This window comes from Balaenoptera physalus (assembly GCF_965194825.1).
Source record: "Balaenoptera physalus genome assembly, chromosome: 9".
Taxonomy (NCBI): domain Eukaryota; kingdom Metazoa; phylum Chordata; class Mammalia; order Artiodactyla; family Balaenopteridae; genus Balaenoptera; species Balaenoptera physalus.
Window position 1 is genome coordinate 31,762,572 of NC_138888.1, and position 21,877 is coordinate 31,784,448.

At 36.6% G+C, this 21,877-nt stretch overlaps 1 protein-coding gene across 10 annotated transcripts in view; it reads right to left on the reverse strand.

Moving 5' to 3' along the window:
• The window catches only part of AKAP7 (A-kinase anchoring protein 7), a gene marked incomplete at its 5' end in the record, with an annotated part of 141,452 nt that overhangs the window by 39,701 nt on the left and 79,874 nt on the right, over positions 1-21,877 (reverse strand). For 7 of the 10 annotated variants that reach the window (XM_082474825.1, XM_082474830.1, XM_082474831.1 and 4 more), the window contains one exon: positions 20,174-20,321. In XM_082474825.1, coding sequence (XP_082330951.1) covers positions 20,174-20,321 — 148 coding nt within the window. Of the gene's footprint in view, positions 1-2,113; positions 2,556-20,173; positions 20,322-21,877 lie in introns of those variants that run through there. The other 3 variants (XM_082474832.1, XM_082474834.1, XM_082474833.1) reach the window with 3 other exon arrangements.

Here is a 21,877-nt window from a genome sequence, read left to right on the forward strand (position 1 = left end):
GGCCCTCCCAAATGTCTACTATGGGTTCTTTTACATGCAATCAACCCAGCTTATGAACTGGATATTTACAGTTAGTGCTAATTTACATGTTTCTTGACGCATGCTGGCTAAGGAATTCTCTGCCTTTTTTTTCAAGTCCCCTTCGTAAGTACTGGTAGACGTGTATTACCAGCAGCATAGCAGTGCCTGGCAGAGAACCTTCTCTTTAGACCATCCTGTAGCAGAGAAATTAAACACAGCACCAGAAAACAGCTGATGTGGTTATTTGAACAGAGCATGGAGCAGATTAGGAGGAGAAAAACAGTGAAGCAACGACAAAATCAAAGACAGATGAAAGAATAATGAGGAGAGAACGGGGAAGATCTGGGGCCAGTAGGGGTGAAGGAGAGGAAAGGGGGCACAGATGCATTGATTCTAACCATAATTTGCACTTTCAGATTTGAACTTCGCTTCAGACACAGTGTCTTATCTTCATTTTCTTTTTAAAATTTTGTAACTTGAGAAAGTAAACCCCCAAAAGCACTTCCTGTCGATCAATATTGAGAAGCGCTGTATGTAAAACAGAAGACTTTGCACTCCAAGGATCCCAGGTGAGAAAGACAGAAAAGAGCAAATTCCTCATTGAGGTGAAACTTGATTTCTTCATTTACAGACAGGGGACGAAGAGAAAGAGAACACAAGGAAAGCAGGAACTCCAAGAAAACCTGGAGCAGTGGAATGGGAAGTGGAAAAAGGTAAGGAAAGAATTCACTCTCCCTACATCTGTCCAGACCAAGGTTTTTCAGGTCGAGATCTTCCTCAAGGAATCAATCAATCAACCAAAACCCTCAGGAACTACAAATGGATCATTCTGACAAATATCTGAAAAGTTTCACGCTGCCAAATGAATACCAATGCTCATTGTTAGAAAATGAACAATTCTGTTGTGAAGTCACCTCAGGTTTTAAGCTCAGGACCATCGCCTACTGTACAGTATCATTTTCACAAGTAAAATTTAGAGCACAGCTATGGGCTCTTGTTAATAAGCAAACGCTCCAAAGCCTCCCAACATTTATTCCACAGCATTCTCAGAAGATTTCTTGTAAAAAAAAAAAACCTGGCTTATTTTCCCAAGTGAATATGTATAAGATATGTATTATTTTTAAACCTGTCCCTGGCTAGTTTCCTGAGGAATGAGCAGCAGGAAATACAAGCCAGATGTGTATCTTTGAGTATCTGAATCAGATATCAAGAGATTCTGTTGACCTATTTAAATTTATTTAAATAAGGCACTGATGTGACATAAATGTGGCTGCAAATTTTCATTAGTATGTCTGTAAACATTTTATTGAAAAAGGAGTAAAAATTCGATATTTGGGGGCAACTGGCATTAAGGCAAATTCTATTCAGCAAACTAACTACAATGCCAGTACTGTTTTTAACAAAGTTGAAATGTAAGTGCACACACATAAGCCAGTGAGTAAGAAATTTCAGTGCAGTGTCATCAACTTAAGTTCCGTTTTCGGCCATATGCAGATGTGGAACCTGCCTGACATTCGTTTAAAAATAGTCAATGAAGTTTTTGCAGAAATTAAAGTGGCATCACTTGTTTGGAGGGATCTTACAGTTACACCCGAATTCCCTCCATGGAGAACAAAGCAGAGGACACATGAAAATATCTGCAAACGTCTAATATATGTCATTTCCGAGCCAGCTTTACTTCTCTACATGTTATTATTGAGCACTGCTCTGAAAACATCCCAATTTCAGATAAGAAAAATGAAGTCTGGCTTGTATAATTTATCAAATTGTATGCAGTGATATAAAGAAACTCAAAACTAAATTCCGACTCTAGATAGTGTGATAAAAACGAGCTGTAAAATACCAACAGAAGAAAATGAAAAATGACTTCGGTATTCTGCATCTTTAACATAGCTCTATTCATTGAATTGCTGTACTTCGACAGTTAATTATTAACTACACATCTACCAATCCTTTCAGTAAATGCACAGGAAAAATCACAGCTCATTAGTCTGCTATGTTTCCCATAAGAAAAAAACAAAACTCTCCCTAGAAGACAGCCACATAAAATAGCCAGGCACTTAGGATTTGGCACAGAACAAATCACACTTACTGATTTTTTCCTCATCTCTTGAGAAAGGAAAGCAGCAGAGCTGGCCCATGGCACTGGTGTTCTCTCTCCTTCCTGGTGTTCTTCTCCCCGGGCTTCCCAAAGAGCGACTGCGGTTTATCCCACGGTCCGCGGAGCAGCACAAGAGCACGACGAGCGGCTGCACAGGATGCCCGGCCGGCAGGCAGGCAGGCAGGCGACAGGCAGGCAGAGGAGGGGGCACTCGCCGCCGGGAGCAAAAAGGCTCCGCCTCCCCGGGCTCCAGCCCCACGCAACTGCTCTGGGGCTGGCTCTCGGGGAAAAGAAGTGGCCCTCCACTCGCCTAATTCTCGCAAAACTGGGAGCTGTCGCCCTGAGGTGAGTGCCACGTGCGCTGCGTGGCTCTGCGGATGTGTCTTTAAGAAAGGTAATCGAGAACAAACCACAACCGGTCCTTTCTCCTGCAGACAAATGCGGTAATTACACAGGGAAATTCAAAGGGGGAAAAAAAAAAACCCCAGATTTTCTGTCTGCATTTAAAGAGGAAGAGCTTTCTTTCATCCCCAGGAGATTTTTCTTTCTTTGTTTTAGGAATAGGGAACCTGACTTTGCAGAACACAGAAAACACAACTTGAATGAAGTACCACGAACTTCACGCTGCAAGAAGGGTGGAAATGCGGGGGGGGGGGGGGGGGCGGGGGGGGGAGGGTGGGGGGGCGGGGGGGGGGTAAAAGGGCATCAATTGTCGTCTGCACTTTACATCTTATCTTTTAAAGTTAAATACCTGCTTTCTGAAACACTGCTTTCTTCCTCTATTAAAACATTAGACCAATACTATGAATTTTAAAATTAGAGCATCAAGTATGTAAGTAGCCCAGAAAATGCCCCAAATCTAAAAGCATCGCTGAGAAAAAGATCAGCGATAATAGCATCTTTCTTAATGAAAACACAAGGTGGTTAGGCAAATTCAGGGACAGCAAAGCAACTGATTTCCAGACACGACGATATATTTTGAACTTCATGACGTAAGATTTCATGTAATCGTTCCAAATCTGTTATCTTATCTAGGGAAGAGCCTTATTTTACGACACCGTGAGAAGGAAAGACTGCTCATAGTGCCAGGAATACCACCCAAATTCTTAACTTTACTCCTCGACTTCCCAGCTAGGCACTCACACCCATTCACCAGGCGCTGAAAGGAGAGGGCAGTGGATGATGATGAAAACTGCCCGCCGTTCTGGAGGCAGTGTGTCTACTTTCCTATTCATCTTAACAAAAAGAGTGTACAGTCTGGAAGAATAAAACCTGTCAATTTTTAAAATCCTAAGCATTACTTTTTGTGTTAAAGAAAGAAATACTTGCAGTGAACACTCTTCACTGAGGAAAATGAGCAACTCCTGGCATCCCCCAATCCCGGCATTGGTGTAGTGATAGAACCTTTAGAAATAAAAAGCCAGAGGTTTGAGTCTCAGATCTGTCAGGTATTAACAGTTCTGAAACATGGACCTCTTTGTCTGAGTTTTGATTTCTTCACTTGTAAGTCTGGTAAATTCATTATAAAGTTTTAATTTGTTGTTGCAAAGTAGGTAGTGTTTGGGAGGAGGGAAAGGAGAAGAGAACAGACTGTGGGAGCAGTGTATCTATATGCACCTCAGTCTTTCCAGCACCAGCTAGCAATCTCACCTCCTCCTCTACAAACTTCTGGCCCCCCTAGCCGCCGTCTTGAGTTACTACTTATCCATGGAAACTCGAAACAAGAAGACCCCTCACTCCAATGCAGCATCCAGGGGATAACATTCTGTGATGAACCCTACCAACTTCACTTTATTAATTAGTCCCTGTTGGCACTACTACTGAAAACATACAATTAAGAACGAAAGATGGCACTACTACTGAAAACATACAATTAAGAACGAAAGATATAAATTGTATCATTAGCTAAGCAACAGTGTGTATATCAGGATATCCTGCAATCCAAGGCAGGGTGGGCAGGTGGGGTGGCTATGTTAGAGGCTTTTTTTTTTTTCATAAGGATTAAAAGTGAATTAACCATAATAAAATATTAGAAAACAACCGAGAAATTCAAGACAGGAGTTTTAAAACTGGCTTTTAATTGTGCAAATAATTAGCAGATCGTTTAACCTCAAAGAGGGGATGGAGTCTGAGTTCAAGGTCACTAAGGTTTTTCTCAGTTCTGAAAGGCTGTAATTTCACCCTGTAGGTTTATGACTACTCCTAGCTCAGGATTTCCAAGAACGGTTTTCACACTGCATAGTTTTGGATTTTTTCAATAAAGATGATTCCTTCAACATACAATTAAATGTGATTTTCCTTCTATAGATATCATAAGTTTTCATATACACAAATTTTCAACTCAAAAATAACTAAGAAATTCATGTGTCTGTATGTTTTCATTTAGGAAACAAGCTATATATATGGAATTCTGGTGAAAACAATAGATCTTTTTCCCTGCCATTCCATGCCCCCTCCCCCCACAAATCTGAGTAGCTATCATTCAGAAGGACCTAGAAAGTAGCCATCTTTTACCCAATTATTTGGAAATACAACAGTATGTCAGTATGTAACTAACTTGAATAGTTTAAGATGTAAGCCCCTCCTCACCCATCCCTATCTCACAAAACAATCAAGTAGTAAGTTAAAATTAAAAATAATCGCTAACATTTCCTGGACACCTACTATATACCAGGCACTTGCTAAGGGCTTTACATTTACTCATTCATTTAATCCCTACCACAGTTCTGAGGTAGGTACAATTACTATCCCCATTGCACAGGCGAAAAACTTAACCTCAGGAAAGTAACTTGGCCAAAATCTCTCAGAGAATTGTGACAATAATGGGATTTGAATTCAATCTGTCTGGCTGCATAAGCCCTGAGCATCTCATTGCAGAGTTCCGTATTATTAAACATTGATTGTGTGTGGTATCAGGTATATACTTTATGAAACCTCTTCCAATTTCAGAATAATGTTCAGAAAAATAGTTATTTAATCAAGCTCTATGGTAATATGTTTTAAATGCCTTGGTTTCTCATGTTTTGTCACCAGATCCTTTTATTAATGGTGCTAGAGTATTTAAAATCCTATTTTAAAACCAAGGACCTAAAGACAGATCCCTTATTGGAGCTGAAGCCTGGCCCTGCTGCCTGCTATGCCTTGGGGAAATGACTCAAGGAGAACACAGGCACCAGAACAACCCTGGGAAGCATTCACCTTCCAGGAAAAAGAGCAACTTGGACCATTCACAAGTAATCCTAGAAAATATTAGTGGGGTTTTATTAGGGGGTTAACAGCCTCCTTTCAGTAATATATAGAGATCTACCATAACTAGAAGATTAGAAAAAGAATTAAGGTTAACATCAATGAGAAAAAATATCTGGTATCATGTTCATAAATTTAAAACCATAACCTTTTCATGTTTTCTTTTCTCACAGGCCTCGCTACAAACAAATCATGGTTAGGACAGTTGCCCATATCTGCTATAGCTGTTTGAATTTTTATTATAATGGTTAAAATGGCAGGAATAAAACTAAAAAGTATGAGGGGGCAGCAGCTGCCTCTTCTTCATGTACTTTGAAATATCAGCTCTGATTACTATCTCCAATGGGAAAATATAATTCTTAACTATGACCAAAGACTCTATTCTCATTGTCATTGTTTGGCTTTGTTTTCTATCTATAACTGAAAACATGTATATTTGGATTTCTGGGCAACCTTGCTATAAAAGTCTGACTCTAAGGAAAAAAAAAATCTCACTGTAATATTCTGACTCTGTAAAACTGTACAGATTACCCATTCTTCTGAGATCTCCCATTCATTAAGAAAGGAAATCTGAGTTTGACAACTTACAGAAGCAAATGAGAAAGAAAAGAAAAAGTAAATGTGCCTGTATTCAAAAGAGTGGAGAGAAAGAGGACATTAAATCATGAAGTGTAAAAAGAGGGGGAAAATGCTTTATCCCTCCAAATTCTGGAACCAAGCCTTAGGAGACATGCCTTTAAGCACAGATGGCACACTTCAGGAAGATTTCCTTATAAAGCAGGTAGCACTCTTACAGAAACTGTTACACCAAGAAATGTCACAGTTTCAGTGAAAAGTTACATAAGTTCAAGAAATGCTTGACAATTTATGGAAACAATTCATGAAAATTGGGATGTTCTGGAATATATCCCAATTTTTTATGTTGTCATCAGAGTACCAAAAACCAAGCAGTTACTCTGGGTTTGAAGAAGTTTAGATGGACTTACTCAATATTGTACTGTTTCTCTATGTTCCTGTAAAACCAAATTTTAATTCTCAATGATCAATCGACAGTAAGCATATATCTATCACATAGATGCTACTCCATTTTGAGTCATGCTACATTTATGTAGCCATTTTGTACCCAAAGGGCAAGGTTCTGAAACTACATCATTAAATATTGATATTTGAAAGCTGTTCTTATGAGTGTCTGTCTGCACAGGAAAGAGACTGAAAAATTATAACTGAAAAACTTTAAGGATAATCTGTAAATCTCACCAGTAAAGTCCTTTTTAATTACCAGCTAAAAGAATCTTGACCCACCAGAAATTTGGCAGCCAAGAATTATTTTTTAACATTATTCCTACTTTAGTCATATTTTCAACAGACTTTTTAACTTCTCTCTGCAGTGCTTTAGCTGTTTTTCTCAAAAACTGAAAGTTATAGGTATCTGTATTTGAAACTGCCATATGCTATACAATTTCAGTATGTAATTGGAAAGACAATGTGTTTTTTCCTATATATGAAACACAAGGAGAAAACCATAACATACCATGTGCATTTAGGAAAGGAGAGGAAACAAGCACATGACCAGAGGTACAAAGGAGGTCCTTCCTTACCAATCCATAATGTCCTTCCCGATCTCCACTGACACATGCCAGCTTAGTGCCAAGTTTCAAATACCTCCACCCCGCTTATTATTCAGTCAGTTCTTTTCTATGTATGTGGCCAAACCTTAAACAATGTATGTAATTGAAGCCTTTTCCTTAATGGTGAGAAATCAATTAGGGCAGAGAATCTATTTCCCTGCTCAGAGAACAGACAGCAGCAAGGCTGGGAGAAGGGCTGAGAAGTTACAATGTGTACATGGACACCTTGAATTTGTATTATACCATTTTATCAATTCAGTTTGATTCCAGGTGCTATTTATTACACACTGAGTACATGCTAATGTGATAAGCACGTCGGCTCTTGGGGTGAAGTTAACTCTTGAGTCGAGGGGTGCTGCCAGAGGAGGTGAGAGAGAAAGCCTGGGTCAGAGGAAGGCGGGGGGCCCACATTTGCAGGCACGTGTGGAGGGAGCAGAAGCCCAGCATTTGCATTGTGGTAAATCCCATTTGACAGTTTTAGGAAGGCAGTGCAGTACCAGGAGGACAAAGGCCAGTAACAGTCATCTACCCTGGACAGATACTGTTCAGGCCTGCTTTTTTATAGTCTGTCCTTCTTTGCAGGCATTAACAATGAATTCACAAAAACTGACATGAGTTACTTACTCATGGACAAGTGAAATGTTTGCATGTTAAAACCTATTTAAAAAAAGAAAGAAAGAAAAGCAGAGAATACACTTAATCTGCTGGCCAGTATTTGTATTATCCGATATGGCTGCTTTCTTATTCAAGTGCCTTTAATCCTTTAATGCCCTGAACCTTTCAGAGAGAAAGAAACATCCTTCATAGGAAGAAAACATGTATTTCAAAAAGCCAAAAGGACCCAATAAGTAGATTCTATTTGTAGTTTAACAATGTAAACAACACAAAATTTGGTTCTATAGTTCCCAACTTATTGGGGGGTTTTCACAGGTCCTAATTCTTTATGTAGAATATCCTCAATATGTGTAGTTCTGAAAGTGGTTCACTGTTTGTCTTGGGCAAGACAACAGTCACATTTCCTGCTATGTAAAGCAGTTGAAGACTTCAAATAAAAGGTACTTTAATAACGCAGTATATAATTATTAAAGGTTTTTTCCTCTAATAACACTTAAAGCGATACAGAAGAATGAAAGTGAATCCCCAAGATAATGAAAAGAAAATTCTCTTGTACTAGATGAAATGCAGTTAAATCAAGATGGGTTTCAGCAGGTCTCAGGATCTGTCATGATCCACCACGGACTAGGCTGACACCCATCTGATACACTATGTCAGTATTCATTCTGTTTATGGATTCATCTAACAAGTTTTGGTAACTATCAGAACTGTGCATAAATACCCAAAACACTGAGTCTATTTTCTGTTAATACATTTTGTAATTTACATCCAAAATGTGTATCTGTTAGGATGCATTCAGCTGCAAGTAACAAAAAACCCCTGATTCAAGCAGTTATGAATTTTTCAAAATGTCATTACCTCCTATAATCTGAGGTAGAGTTGCTCTAGGGTTGGTTAATTCTGTGGCTTAAGATCATCAAGATTCACCTTCTAGTCTCCCATACTCAGCACGTGGGCATGAAGTCACCTAGTGCCCCTGTGGTTAAGATGCTGCTAAGTCCAGAGGTCACATGTATACTCAACAATTTCCAGCTAAAAAAGGACGTTCTCTTCCCAATAAATTACGCATCATCAAGGAAACTGTTCTCTGAGGTCCCAAGCAGACTTCCCCTCACTTATCAGAACTGGGTCACATGCCACTTCCTAAACTAATCACTGGCAAGAAGAATGGAACCAATCAGGGCGAAAGTGGAGCCCACGTGCCCTAAAGCCCACCGCCTCACAGGGAAGGGACAGCTCTGCCAATCAGGAATCAGGGCAGGAAGAGAATGGACTCAGAAGAGGCAAAACTCAGAAGAGTTTTCTATTTAACTTTTAATAAAAATGTGGTATCTACTGTTTGGTCAGTTAAACTTAGAACTAAGTTCTTGAAAAGGTCTATAAATAATTTTGTACAGCAAAAAAAGATAAAAGCCCTAAAAAGTGAATCGATAAAGGGTGGCATACTAATTTTTTTTAAAAATCTATCATATATAGATAAATGTATGCCACACTTATCAACTAAATTCTTGCTAAAAATGCATAGTTGGAGCAAAACTGTGAACTCCTTTTCTCTAAACCATATTAGGCTAAGACTGACTTCTTAAGTAAAAGCTTTTGCTTTGATCAGAGCTGTTAGCAATGAAAATATATTTGGCAGCTATGGTTCCCTGGTATGAAATATAAAACATGATAATCAAATGTAGTTTTCTGTACTCATAGCCAGAATCAAAACAAAATATTCCCCTGAATACCCTAGTCAATAGAAGATCAAATAGAGCCACAATTCATGAACTGACAAAATGTTGTTCTTCCTGTTAGCTACAGTTAGTGCTTTAGGTATTTTATACAAAATATAGGTTAACACTTTATTGTGTTTTTCCCATAGCTCCCCAAAAAAGTCAGTTTTCCATCTTCACCATTGTATTTTTATACATAAATTATATATAAATATGTGTATACAATATAAAAGATTACATAAATACATAAAAGGCACTTGATAGATATATCATATATGTGTATATGTGCATTTTTATTTTTGAAATGCACCAATTAATCCATGCCAGTTTAAGGAAAGCATTAGGAATGAGGCAAATTTATAAAAATCTGATTGGGTGTTCTGATGTTAGGAAAGTAAGAATACTGTTGAACCAAGTATTCTAGTATAACTAGTAATGCCATTAATCTTAATAACTAACATTTTTATAACTTTATATGTCACGCACTGTGTTAAGTACTTTTAAAACATTAATAAGCATTAATAAGTTTGGTGAAAAAACATGTTCAGAGGCAATTAGGCAATGTGATGGGCCAGTTAGCCATAACTTTTGGCAACTTAGGCAGGCTCTCCTAAGACTAATTTCCTATATCTTAATGGCTTCTTCTGACTACAGAATCTGCCCTCCAATCATTTCATTCATTTATTTTTCTTTTTATTTGGAATTCAATATTTTCTTTCATGTTTTCTAAAATACACTGAAAATCAGAGGCTGTACACATAAATCATAAAATAACACAAATTATCATTGCATCATTCTAGCAGTGATGCTTAATTTGTCACATAGTTAAATTTACCACATAGCACTACCCCTTTAATATGTAAGGTTCTCAAGGCATCTAATATAAATCATAAGGTTTGAGACCAGGCCAACAGATGGTTGGATTTTCAAAATAGCCTGAGCCACAGCTGCCACTCTGTGTTAGCATCAGATTAATAGCTGATATACCAGTTAAAATACAGTGAGCCATCATTACGATTAATTTGCTCAGTTACTTACCCTGCAACTTCCTCTAACTCAAGCAGATGGAAAGAAACAAGCTGAGAGTTCCAACTATCAGTTGCTTTTCAATTTTATTAGGGGCATAAATAATGAAACTGCAAACACTTTCTTTTTAGAAGACAGGTTTCATCAAGGAAACATTGTAAGAAGAGGACAATTAGATTACAAAAAGGAACAAGGTTGGCATTTGAAATATAATATTTTACCACTTCAAAGGTTCCACTTTTCAAGAACACTATGCTTTCTAGGTAGGATGATATAAGTTCCATTTAAAGCAAGATACTCTTGGTTTTCTTCTTTTAACCCAGCATAGTACACTTACAAGTATCCATCTAGGTAATAAATTACATGGTCATTCAATTTGTGTGTCATAGAGTAAATAATTAAATACCTTGCACTCAGCTCTTATTAAATTACTTGATAATTAAGTTTTCAAGTAAAAAAAAAAAAGTACAGTTCCCTTAGGTGATAAACTGTCTTTTCACTTATCCCTCTTCTAATATGCTTGAGGTAGATTCATCTTACTCAGTCTAACTAGAGATGAAATTTTCTTAATCATCTCCCTGTCAGCCTGTGCAAAAGAAAACAAGACAAAATGTTTTGGTCCTGCCTACCACAAAAGAGACATTCCTATATTATAGAATATAAATTTCACATAATAATGATTTTTTTAATGCATCATTTCATATAGATATGCTATTGTCAGTCTTGGGTATTTTTCTACTTGTCACATTTTTACCACAGAATGCTTAAATGGAAACTTAAAAGGGATGAACAAAAAAATTGAGAGAGGAATCAACATAGTTTATATTTTATAGAGAGATAACTGAGTTAATAAATAATGTTTTGTGAAAATACCTATATTTTTTAAATTAAAAATTTTTCTAGTGAGATGAATGGCATTATTTTTCATTCTCGTAATTTTCTTTAATGTCTGGCTTAATCAGTTTTATCCTCATATCTGATTCTGCATTCAATCTGTTGCAATATGTTGTTTCATTTGAAGTATAAGAAAAATCCAGTCTCACATAGAAGTATATTTAGAAGAAGGAAGAGAATAATAGCCTTTTCAGATAACTGTGGATATTCTTCTTTGATATTACATCAAAACTTGACAAGTTGTAGTTTCTTAAAGTTTAGTTGCAATGTGGAATCTTAAAAGCGTAACAATGAACTTTTCATACTCTTTACAGTTAAATCTTCTGGTCTATATTGACCTTTTAATAGGTCTTTTATCCATGCATATGCTTGTAACGACACACATCAGTCATTTTAAAAATATTGATTCACTGAGTTATGCAGATTCTCCATATTTTCACATATTTCATTATATAACATCAAAAAATTCATTAATATCACACCATCTCATTAGGTAAGTCTTTATGGATTACCAAGGGGAGCAAGTAAATGTTTGGGGGTGAAGGAAATTTTCAGTATCTTGATGATGATAATGGTTTCACAAGTGCATACATATGTTAAAAACTCATCAAGTTATACACTTCAAACAGGTACAAGTTTCGTGTATACGTTATACCTCAATAAAGTAAAGACAGATAGTGTGATCAACTGGAAAAATGGAGTTTCTTATTCTACTCTGTGTTCTCTACTTTTGTGTATAAAATTTTCCATTAAAAAAAAGTGAGGGGGGGCTTCCCTGGTGGCACAGTGGTTGAGAGTCTGCCTGCTAATGCAGGGGACATGGGTTTGAGCCCTGGTCTGGGAAGATCCCACATGCCGCGGAGCAACTAAGCCCATGTGCCACAACTACTGAGCCTGCGCTCTAGAGCCCATGAGCCACAACTACTGAGCCCACGTGCCACAACTACTGAGCCCACGTGCCACAACTACTGAAGCCCACGTGCCTAGAGCCCGTGCTCCACAACAAAAGAGGCCACCACAACGAGAAGCCCATGCACCGCAACGAAGAGTAATCCCGCTCACCGCAACTAGAGAAAGCCCGTGCACAGCAACAAAGACCCAACGCAGCCAAAAATAAATAAACAAAATAAATAAATTTTTTTTAAAAAGTGGGGGAAAGTCTTTAAGTTTAGGAATCTGTCAACTCATGGTAATAGATTACAGTTTTCTAAAATTCTTATTATTGCCTGAAAGCTTGAATTTTATCATTAGCAGTAAATCATGTCAGTTGTCCTTGATGTGACAGGTTTATTTAGTTTCAAGAAGATGTCTGCCAAACACCCAGGTGTGAAAATGAAAAATGTCCATGGGTCAATTTTCAAGAAAAAATGGTGTTCCATGAAGGAAAGTGGCTATTTTAGCTTGCAACTTAAACAACCACACAGTGCTCTTCCCTGAGTTAATCTCCCACTTCAATATGCAGAGGTGCTTTATGAGCACCTCCCATTTTTGTTACACAAATATTAAAAAGACACATTCTCAAAGGTTGAGATTAAATACAATTAATAATTCTTACTACTCAGCAAGACCATTCTTATGTAATATTGACTTTTTTTTTTGCAACTGCCTTGATTCACACTGGTAACCCACAGTTTTACCCACCACTGCTTTTGCATCATAAGTGCAAATGTTAACCCAGAGGAAAAAGCAAATAATATCTTAGTATTATTATAAAAATAGTTTTGCCCTCACAGACCCTAAAAGTATCTCAGGGACTGTCAGAGATCCATGGACCAAACTTTGAGAAATAGTGACTAAAGCCATAAGAGCTTAAAGCCCAACAAAAGTGTAGCCTTAGACTATTAAATCATTCATAAGATAAGCACAATGAAGCACATTTTTACTGGTCATACAGAGTGAAGTAAGGCAGAAAGAGAAAAACAAATACCGTGTGCTAACGCATATATATGGAATCTAAAAAAAAAATGGTTCTGATGAACCTAGTGGCAGGACAGGAATAAAGATGCAGACGTAGAGAATGGAATTGAGGACACAGGGTCGGGGGAGGGGAAACTGGGACGAAGTGAGAGAGTAGCATTGATATATAGACACTACCAAATGTAAAAGAGATAGCTAGTGGGAAACAGCTGCATAGCACAGGGAGATCAGCTTGGTGCTTTGTGACCGCCTAGAGGGGTGGGATAGGGAGGGTGGGAAGAGATGCAAGAGGGAGGAGATATGGGGATATACATATATGTATAGCTGATTCACTTTGTTATACAGCAGATACTAACACAACATTGTAAAGCAATTATACTCCAATAAAGATGTAAAAAAAAAAAAAGTAAATGATTCACGTGAGAAAAAAGACATTTAAGCACATATCTAATGCCAATACCCCTACCTACTAAGTAAACATTTAAGTGAGTGTATGACATTTTAGCAATATAAACATTTTCAAATTAAACATTTTAGAAATTTATTACTTATCACTGATATGACAAAGGCTCAGATTTATGGATTCTAGAAAGCTGAAAGATATTTGTCCTAGCTACGCCTTTCACCCAAGGAAGAAAAACTGTTGACTTCCTTTTCCCTCCACCTCTTCCTACCCTATCAACCAATGGGTCAATTACATTGACATCATTATCTTCCATAGAGAAGACCCCCATGCTTACATACCAAACTGGGCAAGATCCAGAGCTTTTGGAGCTCTGCCCTGACCCCTAATGGCAAAGAAGCACTGAAGGTTAGAACACCAAAGTCAAATCTCAGGGTCTCTTGAGAAGTAACCCCAAAAAGTACTTTCCTTTTGGCTGAACCACCACCTACACAGGACCACCGGGAATCACTGGATGGACCATGACAAGGCTTTTAAGACTTGACAGGACTGGTCTAAGCTGTCCAGGTCTAAGAGTGATTCTAAAAAAGCGGGGACACCTGGATAGAATAAAGGCATTGACTCAACTCACTTGGAATTCTCCATAGTTATTTCAGCCCATAAAGTCTGAGTCTGGTGTCTTGTTGGTCTGACCTATTTGACATTGGCTACAGACTGCTGACTACAGCTCTGATGAGGCTAACTTACTGACTATGACCCTTCTCCTCTTCTATCACCATATCTGCATAGGCCTGTTTGTTTCTATTTCAGCTGATGGTCAGCCCAACCCTAACCCTCTCACTGCCTCTGTTCTACAGTATAGAACTAATTGAAGGTCTTATCTTTAGGATCCAATCCTATGTCATTATGTTGAGTATTAAACTTCACCCTCTTTTTATCTCACATCTATCTACTCAGTTTCCTTTATCACTTCCTCACTGACTTAGTATATTCAACTGTGCCCATCTCCTTTCCCACCTCCCTCACCAACTCCTCAAACACACAAACCTCCCCTCTGTAGCTTCCTCAGCTAACTAGACTGTGGACTCAGTCACGGTGCCTCCTATCTCTAATATTACTATTATTCCTATCACTTAATATTAGCACTAATATTACCCCCACCCTGCCTCCCAATCTATCGCTTCTCTCCCCCTGTAAACTGTACCTATTGTTCCTGGACAGTGTCCTTTCTCTACTATCCGCCTCATCCTATTTATCCAAGCTCTGCCGCTCCCCATCCCCACTTTCCTAGAAGCTAAAGTTATAAGCTTCTTCCACTGTGTCCTATCAAAGCCCATTATTGTTAGGGATGAAGCCCTATTTCTCTACTACTCCTCCCTCTCCATTTCTCAGATGTAGTCTTAGCTCCCCAGTGACGCTATATCACTCTTAAGGGCTATGTCTTACACTTCTCTGTATCTCATTATACCGAAGAGAAGTGCACACATTGTACACTTTCAATAACATTCATTAAATTAATGGTGAATAATTATTATTAAACCAAAAAACCGCTGGGGTTCTCAGAAAATCATGTTTGTACCTCTGCTAGCAGAAGCTATAAAGAAGTACATTGGCCTGCAAAAAAAAAAAAAAAAATATATATATATATATATATATCTTCTAGACCTTTCCAAATTCCCCACTGCCTCCTCTAAGAGGTATCTGACAGCTGAAAGTAAACTAGTCTTTGCAAGCACGAAACTGCTCATCAATCTTACAAAGGGTGTCATTTACTCAATTACCTTCCCTAAGGAAATATAAATGGAACAGAGCTGCAAGAGAAAAATTAATTCACCCAACTCCAGTAAGTAGCTCACAGAGAACAGCTTTCACCACCCTAGGATATCTGAGCTATAGTTCATTCCTGGATTCACCAGGAAGAACTGGTTTTTCACTTTTTTTGTTTGTTTGTTTTGGAATTTTAGCTGATTAATGCAGTTAGGTTTGTAAGAAGTTATACCTCAATATTAGGTAAGCATAATATCAACCACATTTCTTATTATGAAAGAATTAAAATGTAGTACCTTTCTCTTGCATCTGAACATGTGACTGTTGCCTCCATATCCTACCAAACTCCCCTAACACTCCATATAAAGATGCATGATGGCAGAAGCTGGAGAGGAAAATGCTCAGCATGGAAATGAAAAGTAGACCCAGGGAATAGCAGCAGCTGCCAGGGGATCCAAACTCAGATGCCTTCAGGAACCAACCAAGTAGTGCAAGTGAGTTAGGCAAATTGTAGAAGAACAAGAGTCAGGGGATGATGAAAGGCACTACTTTCAAGGTGTGCCTACTACCCCACCCAGGAAATCGCTGCATGCAAGAACGCAGAGCACATGTGGCCACATTTCTGGATTGTTCAAAGGCACCAGAAACCCAGATTTTTTACATAAAATCACCCCCAGATTGGCAAGTAATTAAAATTATAAAAACAAATTAAATTTAAATTTGTTTAAACAATTTTTAATAAATTAATATTTATTTTAAATAAATATTTTAAAATAAACAATTAAAAATTGTTTATTGTTTAAATAAAAATAAACAATTTTTAATAAATTAATATTTAATTAATTTTTAATTTTTAATAAATTAAAATTTTAAAAACCCTAAATTTCCTAAAACTAAATCTCTATTTCACAACCACTTTTAGTAACTGGATTTCTACGTTAATCCTCTATGTCTGACTACTTAATTAATGATCACACCAGATAGATGAAAAGCCCAAATGCAAAAATAATAACAAAAAAATCAGAAGAAAATGTACCAAATCTTTGGTTTGGAGATGACTCTAGTCATAATAATTAAAGAAATCACAGAATTTTTTTATCTATAGTTTTACAAAAATTAAAACATTTAATATGAAAAATATCTTGTGACCAAAACTCAATGCAAAATAAAACCTGGAAAAATATTTGAAGTCAATATGGCAAAGGGCTAATTATCTTTACTCTTAAGAAAACCTCACAAGTTGGTAAGAGACAAGAAGAACGCACTCCAACTCCTTATGGACAAGGATGGTTGCTGTTGCCAGTTCCTAACCTAATACAAAGTAGTGTACCCTGTGGGACTGGGACTGAGACATCTGCAAAACCACACATGGGGTTATGAGGGGGAAACATGCACAATTAAATGAGCTCTCAAAAAAAACTTTAAAAGCACCAGAGGAAATCAAGTGCCACAAAAGACCCAACAAATAGTAGAATTCACACCCAAGGAACCAGATTTTCAAAACATGAATTTTCAAAATTAATTATATTGACATCATCAAAGAAATAAATGAAGGAATAGCATCCACAAAGCAAAGATCAGAACAGGAAAGGATGAAAAAGAATCAACTGGAAATCTTGGAAATGAAGCATATAGTCATTAGTTTGTTTTATTGTTTTCTTTTTAATGTCCTAAATGATATAATTGAGACAGCTGTAAAGAAAATCAGTGATTTGGAATCCAGTGCTCTCCAAGAATGCACCATTAACAAATTAAGAGATAGGAAATATGTAAATCTAATAAATTCTCTCCCCAGAAAAATTCACATATGTACCTACATACAAAGTTTTATAAACAATTTCAGAAGGTTCCCAGAGTCCCTGAAGCCTAACTTCTACTCTAGAATTCTGAATACAAAATATCTTAAGATCTCAAATCTGTCTCACTCTTTAATGTATACAACACAATACTGATTCAAAGTTCAGGAAACAGACATTAAATTTGAGTTAGTATCAAATTAAAGAGAAGCCATACCAATGGAAGCCAATTAAATCTGAACAAGAGGGCGGAAGATCTAAATAGACATTTCTCCAAAGAAGGCATACAGATAGCTAAAAAGCACGTGGAAAGATGCTCAACATCACTAATTATTAGAGAAATGCAAATCAAAACTATAATGAGGTATCACCTCACACCGGTCAGAATGGCCATCATCAGAAAATCTACAAACAGTAAATTCTGGAGAGGGTGTGAAGAAAGGGAACGCTCATGCACTGTTAGTGGGAATGTAAACTGGTACAGCCACTTTGGAGAACAGTATGGAGGTTCCTTAAAAAACTAAAAATAGAGCTACCATATGATCCAGCAATCCCACTCCTAGACATATATCTGGAGAAAACCATAATTCGAAAGGATACATGTACCCCAATGTTCATTGCAGCACTATTTACAATAGCCAGGACATGGAAGCAACCTAAATGTCCATCAACAGAGGAATGGATAAAGAAGATGTGGTACATATATACAATGGAATATTACTCAGCCATAAAAAAGGACAAAATAATGTCATTTGCAGCTACATGGATAGACCTAGAGTTTGTCATACTGAGTGAAGTAAGTCAGACAGAGAAAGACAAATATCATATGATATCATTTATATGTGGAATCTAAAAAAAGGGTACAAATGAACTTATCTACAAACAGAAATAGAGTTACAGATATAGAAAACAAACTTATGGTTACCAGGGGGTAAGGGAGGGGAGGGATAAACTGGGAGATTGGGATTGACATATACACATTACTATATATAAAACAGATAGCTAATAAGAACCTGCTGTATAGCACAGGGAACTCTACTCTGTACTCTGTAATGGCCTATATGGGAAAAGAATCTAAAAAAGAGTGGATATATGTAATGTATAACTGATTCACTTTGCTGTACAACTGAAACTAGCACAACATTGCAAATCAACTATACTCCAATAAAAATTTTAAAAAAAAAAGATAATACAAAAAAATAATCTGCACAAGAAATGAAACTCACGAAGAAAGAGTCCTGAATCCTGCCCAATATTCTCTGTTGCAAAACTCAGGTAAGATCAAGAAAATCAGTAATTATCCATAGCAAATATAGGACTCTAGTGTGTATTAAAACTGGCTAATTATTAAATAATAATTATCATTTTAGATGCAGATATTGCTTTAATGTTAATAAAGGTAGGAGAATATAGAGTATGTGTAATAGGCAAAAACCATTTTTTAAATAATGGTAAATGATTGATATGGGGATATAAGATGAGTGAAGTTTGAAAGAAGCTAAATTGCTCTGAATTAGAAAAGGGTGAGAGATAAAGAAGCCTGAGAGAAAAATCTAGAGAAATTGCCTATAATATGGGGAATTTTAGAAACCAAGCTGGTAAACAGCAATAAAAGAAAACTCAGTGAGTGGAACACAGTAATCTGGGATGACCTGAACAGAGCTGTCTAATGGCAATATAGGAGATCCATGCTGTGAGCTATATAATGCAGCCCCACAATACCTTCAGTAAAATCTACATACTGCTCTTTTTTTAAAAAATGGGAGTGGAAAGGCAATGAAGCACTGAGTTCTCCTTCAAGGTTGGTCTAAAGTAATTACAGAGAAGATATGGAAAGCTAGCCAAAATCTATATTACGCAAGAAGCATTTAAATTTGCCTTTTACGGTGAACCTAAACAGCAATGTTTGGTCTTCATCAAAACTTTGATGGAAGGCAGCTCTCTTACAGAGATTCTGAAAACACAAAAATCTTCCTTAAAGCACACTTGAAATGTTTCAGAACATAAAATTCAAATGACATATTAATTATCTTCTGTTTAAGATAGCTAAGATTTTTGGAAGGTAAAATAATGATTTCTCTGAAGATCTCTAGTGAGGATTTAGAAACAAAATTGTGTCTCTTGAACATTTTTAAAATACTTTAAACTTCAGTATAAAGATTCTTTCACGATGTATATTTCCATAGGTTTTCTTCAAGCTGACGTGGAGAGAAATTACCTTGGTTGAAGACCTTGAAATATTTAGATACTGGTATTTATCTTCTCTGAGTATTTTCATGTTACTTCAAAACTATACAAATCAGGTTGTCTTGAAGTTCACAATTTTATAAGAAGACTGCCCAGTTTGAAATTGTATATTTTAATCATAACAGATCAGGCTCCTTTAAAAGACATTCACATTGCAAACAATGAGAAATACCCCTGCTCTGGTTTTTCAGAGTCTTCATTTGGTGTACACACTTTGCAGTCGGAAACATAATTGTGTATGAACCTGTCTCATCACATGCCGTCTCCCTGATATGATGACAGAGCATTTATGTATGAATCTTTGTTTCCCCTTAAAACATGTTTTTCTTAGGGAAGAAATTAAAGGACAAGTGTTCAATCTTTGCAGGCCACCTATGCTTTCCCTTCCCAGAGTGAAACTTCCTGGCCTGGCACATTCTCTTCCTAATGAAGCAGTGAACACAAAAATGCCTGGTATAGAATGCTGTGGTCACGTAGGCCTTCACTGGAGAAAATGCTTTCTTCATATTCATGAAATAAAATTAAACTGAAATGAATTATGACTCAACATTTGAAGACTTCATGATGATTGTGTTTAAAGCACAAAAGTATAAAAACTATAGGTACTAAAATCTTGATTGATAAACATGAATACTAAATATGTTCCACAAAATTTTTAATGTATTATTGTCAAAACGTAATATTTAGGAAAATATGTCGTTGAGAAAAACATACAACATAAACATTTGCCAAAACAAAATGATACTAAAGAAATCAAAATCAAAGATAATAAGTAATTTTTAAATGGCACTCACCAATCACAATTGAAGACTCACAGTGATAATAACCATTACTTTGCTTTTTCTTCAGCATGGAGCAAAGATCTATGCGATGTACCATTTCTTCTCCAAATCTGTGACTGATAAATTTTTCATAGAATTTGGGGTCTATTTTTTTCACTCCCTTGAAATAACAAAACAAAATCACATCAATCAATCATTTCACCTAGGCAACCAGTTCACATCTATACCACTTTCTTAGAACCTGATATTACATTTTGACTGCCTACTGGCATCTTAAAATGGATACCACAAAATTGTTGTAAAGTTGTTTTTAAAGTCTCTGCCTAGAATGAGTTGCATTTTTTTAAAAAAAATCATTAAAGAGTGTCGAGTTTGAACGTGGAAGCATTCAAATCTTCATATACTTTAAGCTTCAGAAATAATAAAGTATATCAAGTTGAAATTTGATATACCATGGGAAGAGTAATCATCTCTAACAACAATGGAGCAATGGGTGAATTTTTTAAACTGATATGGATCTTAACATTTTACCGTGTGTAAAATGTTTTAATAAATGGATGCAATTTTTAAACTTATGTAAGAATCATCTGAAAGACAAAGGTTATTTGAAGTAGAGTAGAGCGGTCAATGGATCTTCCAAGTTTTTCTTTACCTGCCCCTCCTGATTCTCAGTGTACTTTCACAGCACGAATAGGGCTGGTTGTTGAAAAATTACAGTGGGATGCCCTTGGTAACTTGGTAGTTCCCCCAAATATGGGAAAGAATGTCTTCCCCTCCCCTTACTATACATGGTCTTATAGCCATCTCATAGTCCAAAAACACAGTCCATAAGATGAAGATACAGTACTTTACAGGGCAAGTTTACCGGTTGACCGTGCACAAACGTTTTCTTTAAATTTATATATATTTTTACATTGCCCTGGAAATACCTGTTATTTGTTAAAACTTAGAAAATATAAACAATCTAGAAAAAAAGAAAAGAAAAATCACTCATGACCCTGTTATTTATATAAAATACATTAACCCTGTGGTGCATATCCTTCAAGTATCCTTTTTACCCATATGTATTATTACCAAATTATATTTATATAAATCTAACTCAAGTGCAATTAGAATACATACTCTCCCTTTTTACTCACAAAAGTTACAAAAAAATTTTAAATAGAGATATAAAAACAAAAATATTAAATCACCCCAAACTACTACTACTAAAATTTTACTATGTATTTTATTTTTCCTATGCACAACATGAGTTATACCATGAGTACTGACAACCAGCTTTTTTTTTCAGTTAATACGTCATATCAATAAATAATATATTGATGTGCAAAATATTTTTACATCTCCATAGTACTCCATTGTATGGAGATATAATTTATTCATTCTATTCTTTATTGTTGAACATTTAGGTTGGTCTTAACTTTTAATATTATATTTAACATGTTTTGTTGATACATGTTTTTATTCTATGTCCGAACTGAGCTCCCCATCTTTCCTAACCCCTTCACTCACAGACTTTCTTTCCCACCTCAGTTCGAGTTGATCAGACTGGAAGCCTTGGGGTCATCCTTGATTCTCCTCTTTCCCTCAACGCTACCTCCAATGTTGGCTCTACCAATGTTGTTGTACCTCCATGTTGGCTCTACCTTCAAAACACACCCAATTCTCACCACTCCCCTGTTACCTTTGTCTGAGCCACCTCTGCTTTTGTCTTTC